The sequence below is a fragment of the Nematolebias whitei genome, chromosome 7 (assembly GCF_014905685.2).
Source record: "Nematolebias whitei isolate Nwh7 chromosome 7, NemWhi1, whole genome shotgun sequence".
NCBI classification, from domain to species: Eukaryota; Metazoa; Chordata; class Actinopteri; order Cyprinodontiformes; family Rivulidae; genus Nematolebias; species Nematolebias whitei.
The window spans coordinates 5,416,936-5,427,984 of NC_056504.1; the positions used below are offsets into that span (position 1 = coordinate 5,416,936).

The 11,049-nt window shown below is 42.6% G+C and overlaps 1 protein-coding gene across 1 annotated transcript in view; it reads right to left on the reverse strand.

The window, feature by feature from the left end:
- LOC119412189 (protein tyrosine phosphatase domain-containing protein 1-like) overlaps positions 1-11,049 on the reverse strand; it is a 22,592-nt gene that overhangs the window by 10,046 nt on the left and 1,497 nt on the right. Inside the window, 2 exon segments of the mRNA XM_037679167.1 lie at positions 1,916-1,996; positions 10,812-10,983. Of these exon segments, the coding sequence (XP_037535095.1) occupies positions 1,916-1,996; positions 10,812-10,983 (253 nt within the window).

The window sequence follows — 11,049 nt, forward strand, 5'->3', positions numbered from 1 at the left end:
AGTTTAGAAATAGGAATGCTCTACAGTACAGTACACGCCTACGTACGCGTGAACAAACGTATGCGGGAGTATACTAGGGGCTTAACTCCTCTTTGCAATCCATCCATCCATCCATTATCTTCAGCTGCTTCTTCTTTTTCAGGTTGCGGGGGTCACTGGTGTCCATATCCAGCAATCACTGTGTGAGAGGCGGGAGACACTCTGGACAGGTCTCCAGTCCATCACAGGGACACGGAGACAAATGAGACAAACAACCATTCACTCTCTCTTTCACACCTAGGGACAATTTAGAGTTACCAATCAACCTAACATGCATGTTTTATGTCTGTGGGATGAAACCAGAGTACCCGGAGAAAACCCACGCAGCACGGAGAGAACATGCAAGCTGCACCCAGAAAGGCCCCGGCCAAGATTTGAACCAGGGCAACCTGCTCGCTGAGAGGCAGCAGCTCTACCAACTGCGCCACCCGAATGTGTGCCAAGTACGTTTTCATGCCCAACTAGGAGCCTCTAACACATTTCACAAAATTTAAATGTTCTTGCATCTACACAACAATTTTATTGTGCAGAAAGGAAAATCACATCTGCAGGACATATTTGCATCTACTAGCATATTTAAATGGAGGAGTGTCAGGGGAGGTGTCTCGTGCACGCAATTCCACGTTCATCTGGATGTATAAAGTGTGGGGCAGCTGTGGCTGAATGGTTAGAGCAGTCATCCTCCAATGGGAGGGTTGGGGGTTCAATTCCACCAGTAGTCACATGTTTTGAAGTGTCCCTGGTTAAGACACTGAACCCCTCATTGCCTCTGATGTGTCCCATCGGTGTATGAATGAATGAGTGAGTATCTTGATGAGAAAGAAAAGTGTTATACAAGTACAGTCCATTTACCATTTAAAGGAAAAGTGCATAACATGCATGCGCAGTTTGATAAATCTGAACACTTTAGTGCGTAGGCACTTTTAAAATTTGGTTCGAATTCCAATGTTCAGTAAGAAAGCTGCACACTCATGCATGGGGCCCCAGTTGTTGGGGGAATGGTGCCCCATTCTTGTCTCATGTAGGATTCATGGTGTTAACAGTCCTCCAGATGTTTTAGTTTCATGATGCACCAAATATTTTGACTGGTGAGAGCTCTGACGTGCAGGCAGGTCCGTTCAGCGCCAGGACTCTTTACTACAAAGCTGCTGTAATTGATTCAGTTTGTTTCAGTTTTAGCCTCTAAAATTACTTGTTTTTTTTACCTGGTCCTTTTACTAACCTGATGCCAATTAGTGTAATTAATCAGAAAATTATTTTCCAGTCCATGTTCAATACAAAAACAACTGGACTTTATTTGTAACAGAAGATGTTTCGCTCCTCATCCGAGGAGCTTTCTCAATTCAAAGAGCAGTCAATTTTTGAATTCATCATGTCCTGGATGACTGAGAATCTTCACCAGCATTTTTTATTTATGCTACATGTACAGCCTTTTTTTGCCACTGTTCTAACTTTTAGGGTGGGCTACTGCCATGAAATTAAAAAATACCTTGTTTTTTCAATAAAGTTGGTACATCTTCTTAGTTTCAATGTTTGATATGTACCATGCTCTATTGTGAATAAAATATGAGTTTATGAAAATTGTAAATCATTGAATTTCATTTACACAGTGCACCAACTTAGTTGGAATTGTGGTTTTAAACTTGGCATTGTTATTTGAACTGTATAAGAAGCACAATGTTTATATAAAGTTAATACATCGTGTTTTCTTTGTTTCAAGGATCAAATTTGTTATGTGGCTTTCAAACTACACTGGGTGGAAAATGTTTCAAAAATGTCTTCTTTGTATATGTTAAGAGAATACTGGTATAGGCTAACACTAAAATAATTGACAACGCTTTACGAAAAACTCAAACAACAGAAAATTGAGTCATACCTTTGAAACTGTTGGATTATATCATATTTCTCTATGAGTTCGGTGGAAGGCCTTGCCATAGCCAGCAAGTTGTCAGTAATCCTGTAAATGAAAAACAAATGAACAAATCAATAGGACTTTTTTCTATTTTATTTTTTAAATCTAAAACAAAACCATTAAACTCACTTAAGATCAAAAGATCAAAGGTTTGAACTAGATGTTTTTGAAACACACAATGTTGGTTTCCTGTTTGTAACTTTTCATGTTTGTTGCTCATCTTCTGCATACTGTTTTAGCTGCTCATACATCAACATGTTCAGCGCTACATAAATGGGTGCTATGACTTTTGTTTTTTGTAACTTTTCTACCAATCACAATATTAAATTTATAAATATTTTATGATAAAAATGCATTGAGATGTCATCAGTTCCTACAAAAATATTGTTCTCTTTGAAATCTGCTTTGTAGCAAACTGGCTCTATTTTTGTTTTCAAATGCAATTTCTACCTTTTGGCTATAGGGAAGACACTTTTAGCAGGCTTGTGCTATATGTTAGCTTTTAGCTCACCTTTTGATAGTTTTGGCTATCCTTTTCCAATGTTTAGCTTTTGGCTATCAATGCGCTATTTTAGCTTTTTGCTAGCAGTCTTTACTTTTAGCTAGCACTTTATTACTTTCAACTACTTATCTGCCTCTAGCTTTAGCTTGTAGCTAAAGCTTTAACTAACTACTCAGATTTGGCTTCACATGATTTCTTCAATTTCTTCCAAAACATTATTCTCTTTAATATAAGTATTATATGCTGTCATCATTGTATGTTTCTATGCAATGATGAAATTAGTTCTCTGCATTTAACCCATCACACCTGAGATACACCCAAGTGGTGCCGTGGCAGCTATGTAAGCTACCTGGGGAGCACTTAGGGATTAGGTGTCTTGCTCAAGGACACCACAACATGGGCATGGCGAAGAGTTGAACCTGAGACTGTCTGGTCCCAAGTTGGCTGCCCTACCTCTACACCATCTCAGTCCATTTAAAATTTGCTTCAGCGTACTGGCTCTATTTCAGTCTTTTGCTACTTCTAGTTGTTAGCTACTGTTGATCTGTTACTGGTGATTTTTAACATTTAGCTAGCCTTTTGCTACTTTTAGCTACTGTTCTGCTACTTTTGGCTTGTAGAGAGCAGTCCTATTGGGAGGGCGGGCTGCCCTCTTTGAATAACGGTAGGGGAAACACTAAACACCTATAACCAAGATATTTATCTAAGGTATCCAGCAGATTGCATTCAATCTTTAATTTTTTGCAAATCCTCAGCATCAGCAAGCATGCACAGCAAATTTGCCAATGTTAAAATATCAGTGTTAGCACATATTAGAGTACAGTGTTGAGACTTTTGTGTTTAATTCACTATACATAACTCAACACACGTGTGATACCGTAAGATTATGCGTGTCACATGTCAGAGTTGATGGTTTTCAACACCCAGAGTGAAAAACCTGAACATTCGGGTACTTGACCAAGTTTGCTCTGGAAGAATCTCGCCGACGCCATTTTCTTTCACTCGCTTGGATCAGGAGGTGGAGTAGTATGTAAGTAGCTAACTTTTTAATATTGGTTTTTCGGTCAATTTCAATTATTGTTGTTGAAATGTACCGATATTTTGAGTTTTGTTTAAGCTGTTGGTGGATGGAATGAAACCCTAATGTATTTTTTACTACTTTTTTCTTCAAAATCGTTAAGTGACGTGCGCCGTACACCTGCTCCATTCAGTTCAATGGCTGTTTATTTAATAAAATTTTTTTTTGTTAATTCGAGTCAAGCAGAAACTACTTCAGAGTCATATTTTTTATCATCTTACTTATCTTACGCTCCATTCTTCCCTCACTCGTGAACAAAACCCCGAGATACTTGAACTCCTCCACTTGAGGCAGAACCTCACCCTCGACCTGAAGAGAGCAATCCACCCTTTTCCGGTTGAGGACCATGGCCTCAGATTTGGAGGTGCTGATTCTCATCCCAGCCGCTTCACACTCGGCTGCGAACCGCTCCAGTTAGAGCTGGAGATAACGGCACGATGGTGCCAACAGGACCACATCATCTGCAAAAAGCAGAGATGGAATCCTGAGGCCACCGAACCGGAAACCCTCCGCAGCTGGCTGCACCAAGAAATTCTGTCCATAAAAGTTATGAACAGAATCGTGACAACGGGAAGCCCTGGCGGAGTCCAACTCCCACCCTGAAGGGGTCAGACTTACTGCCGGCAATGCGAACCAAACTCTCGCACCACTTGAATAGGGACTGAACAGTCCGTAACAACAGACCTCCAATCCCATACTCATGGAGCACCCCCCACAGTGTACCCCGAGGAACACAGTCGAATGCCTTCTCCAAGTCCACAAAACACATGTAGACTGGATGGGCAAACTCCCATGACCCCTCAAGAATAGGGCTGGGTACCTTTCTAAAAAAAAAAAATCGGTGTCAGTACCTTCACTTCGGTGTCGGTTCCTGGACGGTTCTTTTTTCGGTATCAATTTTGTAATTAATATTAATTCTAACAAGAATAAAATTACGTTACACATTACAGTACATATTGTGAATTTTATTTTTTAACTTTGGTATTTTTCTATTCCAAGCAGTTTTCTTACATTAAAATAAACAAATAATTTCCAGTTCAAAAGAAGAGTTGCAAACAACCAGTGACACGTCAGTGTCTAATGCTCACTGCTACACACTGAGGACCTTTTCATTTAACAGTTTTTCTTCAGAAACAACACGTCTGCTTTCTCTGGACACAAACAAGCTGCTCCTGGCTGATGGTGTCTCCAGAAGTAGGAAGTGTTCCCTCTGAGGCTGTAGATGATGATTTGCACACACAGATACCTGGTTGTCAGTTTGACAGCCATGATTGTCTGTCCCTCACATCCCACCAGCAGGTCACTGGATTCACTGAAGTTAGGGTTGATACAGACTTCTGCACCTCTTTGTCTCTGCCTGAATCTTCTCTGCGATTCTCTGGGGTTTAGGGCTCTGATCATCTCCCTAATTGACATGAGAACAAAACATCAACAATAACATGGTTGTGTTATTATTGCTCAAAAAACATTATCTGGGCTGAGAGATAAAAGTTTAACTGGTCAACAAAATCCTTTACAGCTTCACTTACCTCCACCATGCAGCTCCACTGTAGAAAAGACAGCAAACTTTTAACAAAAAAGTCTGTGATTGTCCTGTGGCCCCCACCTCGCTTTTCTGTCTGTCCTCACATCAGGGTCAGAACCTCCTGTGAGGAGAACATTAACATAAACAGTGAACATTAGCTGAACTGTTTAAGCAGCTGACTGGATGTATGAGCAGTTTTACAAGCTAAGCTTCATCTGTTACTGTCAAGCTTTAGTTAGCTTCTGAATTTAGCTAGCTACGTAGATAAAAAAAATTTACACACTAATATCTTAAAGTTAGAGTTATTTCACTGTGATGTACGTGTTAAGCTGCAGTAACGTTAAAAAACGTGAACTCACCAGCTGAAACACAGACACAGAGTCGTCATCGGGAGTTCTTTGATGAAGACAAGTCCGGCTGTGGAATGTTGATTCAGTCCATTTCACACACACACAGAGACTAACTCACGCTGAGAGGAGGAGGGGGGAGGCTGCTTCTCGCCTTCTTGCAGAGAAACACGGAGCAACTTTCTGCCCGTGTTTTGTCGAACGGTTTTGACAACCCACGCGCTGCACACGTGAACCCCATCTGTGGGTGTCACCAGCACCATAGACATACATTATACATAGATTAGGTGCGGCAGCTCTATACAGCTCTGGGTGTAAACACGTAGTCTGTTTGCTATATGTCTGCGTTTTACCTGCCTGCGTGCTGAAACCACGTGACACCTTACAGCCAATACCGAAACTTGACACCGAAAAAAGAGTGACGTTTCAATCTATACACCGACCGGAGCAGTTCGGTCGGTGCCATTTAAGAACCTCGGTTCGGTACTCAGCCCTACTCAAGGACCCTAGTGAGGGTAAAAAGCTGATCCAGTGTTCCCCGACCAGGACGGAACCCACATTGTTTGTCTTGGATCTGAGGTTCGATTAACAATCGAACTCGCTTCTCTAGTATCCCTGAATAGACCTTACCAAGGAGGGTAAGGAGAGTGATGCTCTTATAAATGGAGCACACCCTCCGGCCCCCATTTTTGAAGAGGGGAACCACCACCCCAGTGGCACTGCCCCCGATGTCCACACGTTGCAAAGGCGTGTCAGCCAAGACAGACTCACAGCATCCAGAGCATTAAGGCAATCATGGTGAATCTCATCCAATCCCGGAGCTCTGCCACCTTGGAGCTTTTTAATTACCTCGGCAACCTCAGCCACGGTTATGGACGGATCAACCCCAAAGTTCCCCGACTCAGCTTTCTCCATGGAAGACGTGTTGGTGTGATTGTGAAGGTCCAAGAAATATTCCTTCCACCTCCCGACGACATCACTGGTTGAGGTCAACAGCACCCAACCTTCACTGAACACAGTGTTAGTAAAGTGCTGCTTTCCCCTCCTCAGCCTCCTGATGGTTTGCCAGAATCTCCTCGGAGCCGACCGAGAGTCTCTATCCAAGGTCTCACCAAACTCCTCCCACATCCGAGCTTTTGCCTCAGCAACAGCCAAGGCTGCACACCGCTTGGCCATCCGGTACTCCTCAGCTGCCTCCAGAGTCCCACTGGCCAACAAGGCCCGATAGAACTCCTCCTTCAGCTTGACAGCCTTCCTAACCCGAGGTGTCCACCACCGAGTTCATGGATGACCACCACGAGAAGCACCGACAACCTTGCGGCCACAGCTCAAGGCAGCTACCTCAACAAGCGAGGTGCGGAACATGGCCCACTCAGACTGAATGCCCCCCACCTCAGCTGGGATGCAGTTAAAGCTCTCCCGGAGGAGTGAGTTGAAGATCTCTCTGATGGGTTCTTCTGCCAGGCATTCCCAGCAAACCCTCACTACATGTTTGGATCTATCGGGTCTGTTTGGCATCTTCCCCCGCCATCTGATCCAACTCACTACCAGGTAATGATCAGCTGACAGCTCAGCTCCTGTCTTTATCCGAGTGTCAAAAACAAACGGCCGCAAATCAGATGACACAACTATGAAGTCAATCATCAATCTACGACCTAGGGTGTCCTGGTGCCAAGTGCACTTATGGACAGCCTTATGTTCGAACATGGTGTTCGTGATGGACAAACTATGACTAGTACAGAAGTACAACAACAGAACACCACTCGGGTTCAGATCAGAGAGACCGTTCCTCCCAATCACGCCCCTCCAGATCACACTGTCATTACCCACGTGGGCATTGGAGTCCCCAGCTGGCGCACCTTCCAGCACCCCTGTCAAGGACTCAGAGAAGGCTGGATACTCTGAACTGCAGTTTGGCACATAGGCACAAACAATAGTGAGAGCCCATCCCCCCACCCAAAGGGGAAGGGAAGCCACCCTCTCATCATCTATCGGGGAAAACTCCAACACACAGGCACAAAGTTGGGGGGCTACAAGTAGACCCACACCAGCTTGACGCCTCTCACAATGGGCAACTCCAGAGTGGAATAAGGGCCAACACCTCTCAAGAAGATCAGGTCCAGAGCCCATGCTGTGCATCGAGCTCTCAACATCGCACACAAGCTCAGGCTCCTTCCCTGCCAGAGAGGTTACATTCCAAGTCCCAAGAGCTAGCTTTAGTAAGCCAGGGTCAGAGCGCCAAGGTCCCCGCCTTTGGCTACTGCCCATAGCATCATTCACCCGATTTTTATGGCTGTGACCCGGCCACCAGGCGCTTGCCGATGAGCCCCTCCGGGCAAGGGACACTTGAGTTCCTTGTTTTTTTCATAAATATCTTCTGAATCACTCTTTGTCTGGCCTTTCACCTAGGATCAATCTGCCTTGGGAGACCCTACCAGGGGCAATTATAATTGCTCCCGACAGCATAGCTCCTAGGATCATTCAGGTGCACAAACTCCTCCACCATAAGGTGGCAATTCAAGGAAGAGTAATTTTTTCATATTTTTCAAATTTAATTTAATTTTTTATTTTATTTTGAAAGACTTCCTGTTGTTTCATGGCAGTTTCCTGCCACTGTCTACAATTTACTTTTGACAAGGCTGGGTGCGCTTGGCTCCCAATATCCCGCCCCTCTTGGGGGCAGGCATTTGTGACACAGGAAGAATGCCTGCAGGTAATCAGATGTGCCACGATTCTAGGTCATGGTTTCAAAATTAACTACCATAACTCCACCTACTCTATCATCATGTGACCACAAGTGTAACCTTAATGACCAATGAGATGCTGTCATTGACCCATTCTCCAAGATACACGTGCATTAATGAGGCTGGACTGCTGCGGGATGATGCGAGGGAGAGTGACGTTGAGAGCGACAAGGAGCCCGTGTGTGATAACGTCTTTTTGAGCCTCTTCAATTCTGACAATGAAGAAGAGGTTTCAGTGCACAAAGGACGGCGAACAGAGCAATAAGTGACTCTGGTCGACCATCACTGTTTTTTTTTTTTTATTGTCGTGTTAATGCTGTCTCATCCAGTTGTTCAAGATGTGGGCTCAGCTGAGCAGAAGTGCTCTAAGCAGTCAAGTCTGTACATATTTTAATAAAAGTTTTAAAATTATTTCTGTGTGACATCTTTCTGCGTACAGTACATGTGTGTTTAAATACAGAGATCTACATAATTTACACTCTCATCCGAACATTAAACGGAGTGGAGACAACAGGTGGGGCTGTTCCCATTAATCCCCCAAACTCATGTGAGCACAGCGAAGTCAAGGTTTTATTTTAAAGCAGTCAGTCAGTCAAGACTGGTACATATTTAACATAAAGGTTTTAAAAAATCTTTCTGTCTACGGTAAATGTGTTTAAATACCAGTAGGTATATTATTTGTTATATTTGGTATATTATTGTTTTCTAGAATTGCGCCGCTCCAGGTGGCTGCATGTTGGAGCAGCTCTGTTACTTTCATTCTGAGATTTTGCTTTTGGAAACTTTAACTCCTGTTTTTCTGGATGTAAATCACGTTTTTTGGATGATTGTTTCCTCTGGTATCAGATGCTGTGCAGCTGGAAGGATTTTTACTGAAACGTTTTTTAGTTTTGGACATTTGTTATGATGCGTAACCATGGCAACAAGGCAGTTTTCTACAACCAACAGCAGCTGATTAACATCTCAAAAGCTCAAATAATATCTCAACTACAGCCCCAACTCTCAAATGAGTTGAAAAGGATGTTCTGTGGACGCATTCTCATCTACCTGCCAGCTGTGTTGGAGTGCCTGACCACTGAGATCCTGGAACTAGCAGGAAACATGGCTCATGACAGCGGAAGAACAGGATCGTCCCTCAGCACCTACAGTTGGCTGTCCGCAGTGACGAGGAGCTCGGCAGACTGCTGGGAGGAGTGGCCATCGCTCTGGGAGGAGTTCTGCCCAGCATTCAAGCGGTCCTACAGTCCAGGGGAACCAAGAGGCCAGCCGAGTCTGGGTGGATGGGTCAGACGGCATCTGCAGCCAGTTTCTTAGGATCCACTGTGAGATGGACCTTTACAAGAGATCCTTCCTGTCTACAGCCATCAGTATCTATAACATCTCTTAATGAAATGAGGATAACGAGTTACAACAACAAAATAATTTCCCTCTGGGATTAATAAAGTATTTTTGAATTGAATTGAATTGAATTTAAGCTCGTCTCACTCATGAAACTGAGCGGGGGAGAAGGAGAGGGACTGTTCCCCCTTTCTCCCTCCCCTCCTCATTAGTGCTGAAGAGAAATCCCGTAATATTAATTTAAGATAAGATAATTTAGAAAGTAAAGGTAGATTTAAAAACAGCAGCTGATACCAATATTGTTTAACAATAAAAATCAGTGGTTCTATCTGTGATTCAATGAATATTTACGGGTACCACATTTTATCTGTACTATGGTATTACACTTCCTGTCACTTGACCCCGTTAAGACTTCTGGGTAATATTTCCCGGTGTATATAATTTTTAAATAATTTCAGTTACCTAAGTGTTTGACAATTGTATGCCCATTTTTAGTGTTTTATGTCCAGTAATTATGCTTACCAGTAGATATTTACCAGTATTTTGTTCATTTTAAAAGGTATAATGTTTGTTACCATGAGTCAAAACCTGAAGCTTTAAGTATACCTAGGATGACCACTCAGGCTTAGTGTATGTTAACAGGTCCATGGTCCGTAACTGCCATCAAGTGGCTGATTTTTGTACTACCTCAAGTAAAGTACAGACAAAGCTGGGCACTTACATTCACTGCACAGTGAATACCTGCGGCTTAACAGCTGGTGCATCTTATTTATGTACAAAATTATGATTTATCTTATATTTAGTATGTGCAGCTTGTACACAGGTGCGCATGTAGTCTGGAAATTCTGGTAAACCAGTCCTATATCTGCTTTTTAAGTTTCACTAATTTTACTCATGAATTAGACCTTTGATTCAAAGTCATTTGATATTAACTTTTTGTCATGCATATATAATCATAATCATATATTTCACTGTCTATATCATAGATTATTATTTTTATAATAAATACATTAAAATCATAATTTAATCTGTGCTTATTTTGGCTTATTTGTGTGTAATAATTTATTTGATTTTCTTTAAACACGAGAAAAATGATTCACGTTCATTTTACATTATTTTGGGGTAAATAGAAAGTGATTTTTCTCTCTAAGAGAGGTGGTGCCATAAATAAGGTTATTTGCATAATACATGCATATTTTATGAGCTTAACTGATAATCAAAACATAGATTTACACCCCATATCGCTACAGGTGTTTTGTAAAGTTTTTATGCTTTTGCATATGTAGATTACATGACTCCAGGCTGATCAGGACTGCAAGAACATACCAGGATGAATAGAGTCCCTTGATGGCTTGCTCCTCATCCCTCCAGCGAGATGGGTTCTCATATTTACATGCTTTCCCTCCACAGGTCATGGAGCACTGCACGTGACCAGGAATAACATGCCTCAGAGTCTCTCCCATCTTGGTGTACTTTGCTGTGGGGACTCTAGCATTCGCTGAGGAAAACAAAAACATGACATTTTAATTATCTTCTCATCACAGTCCTTAAGACATCCCTGTGT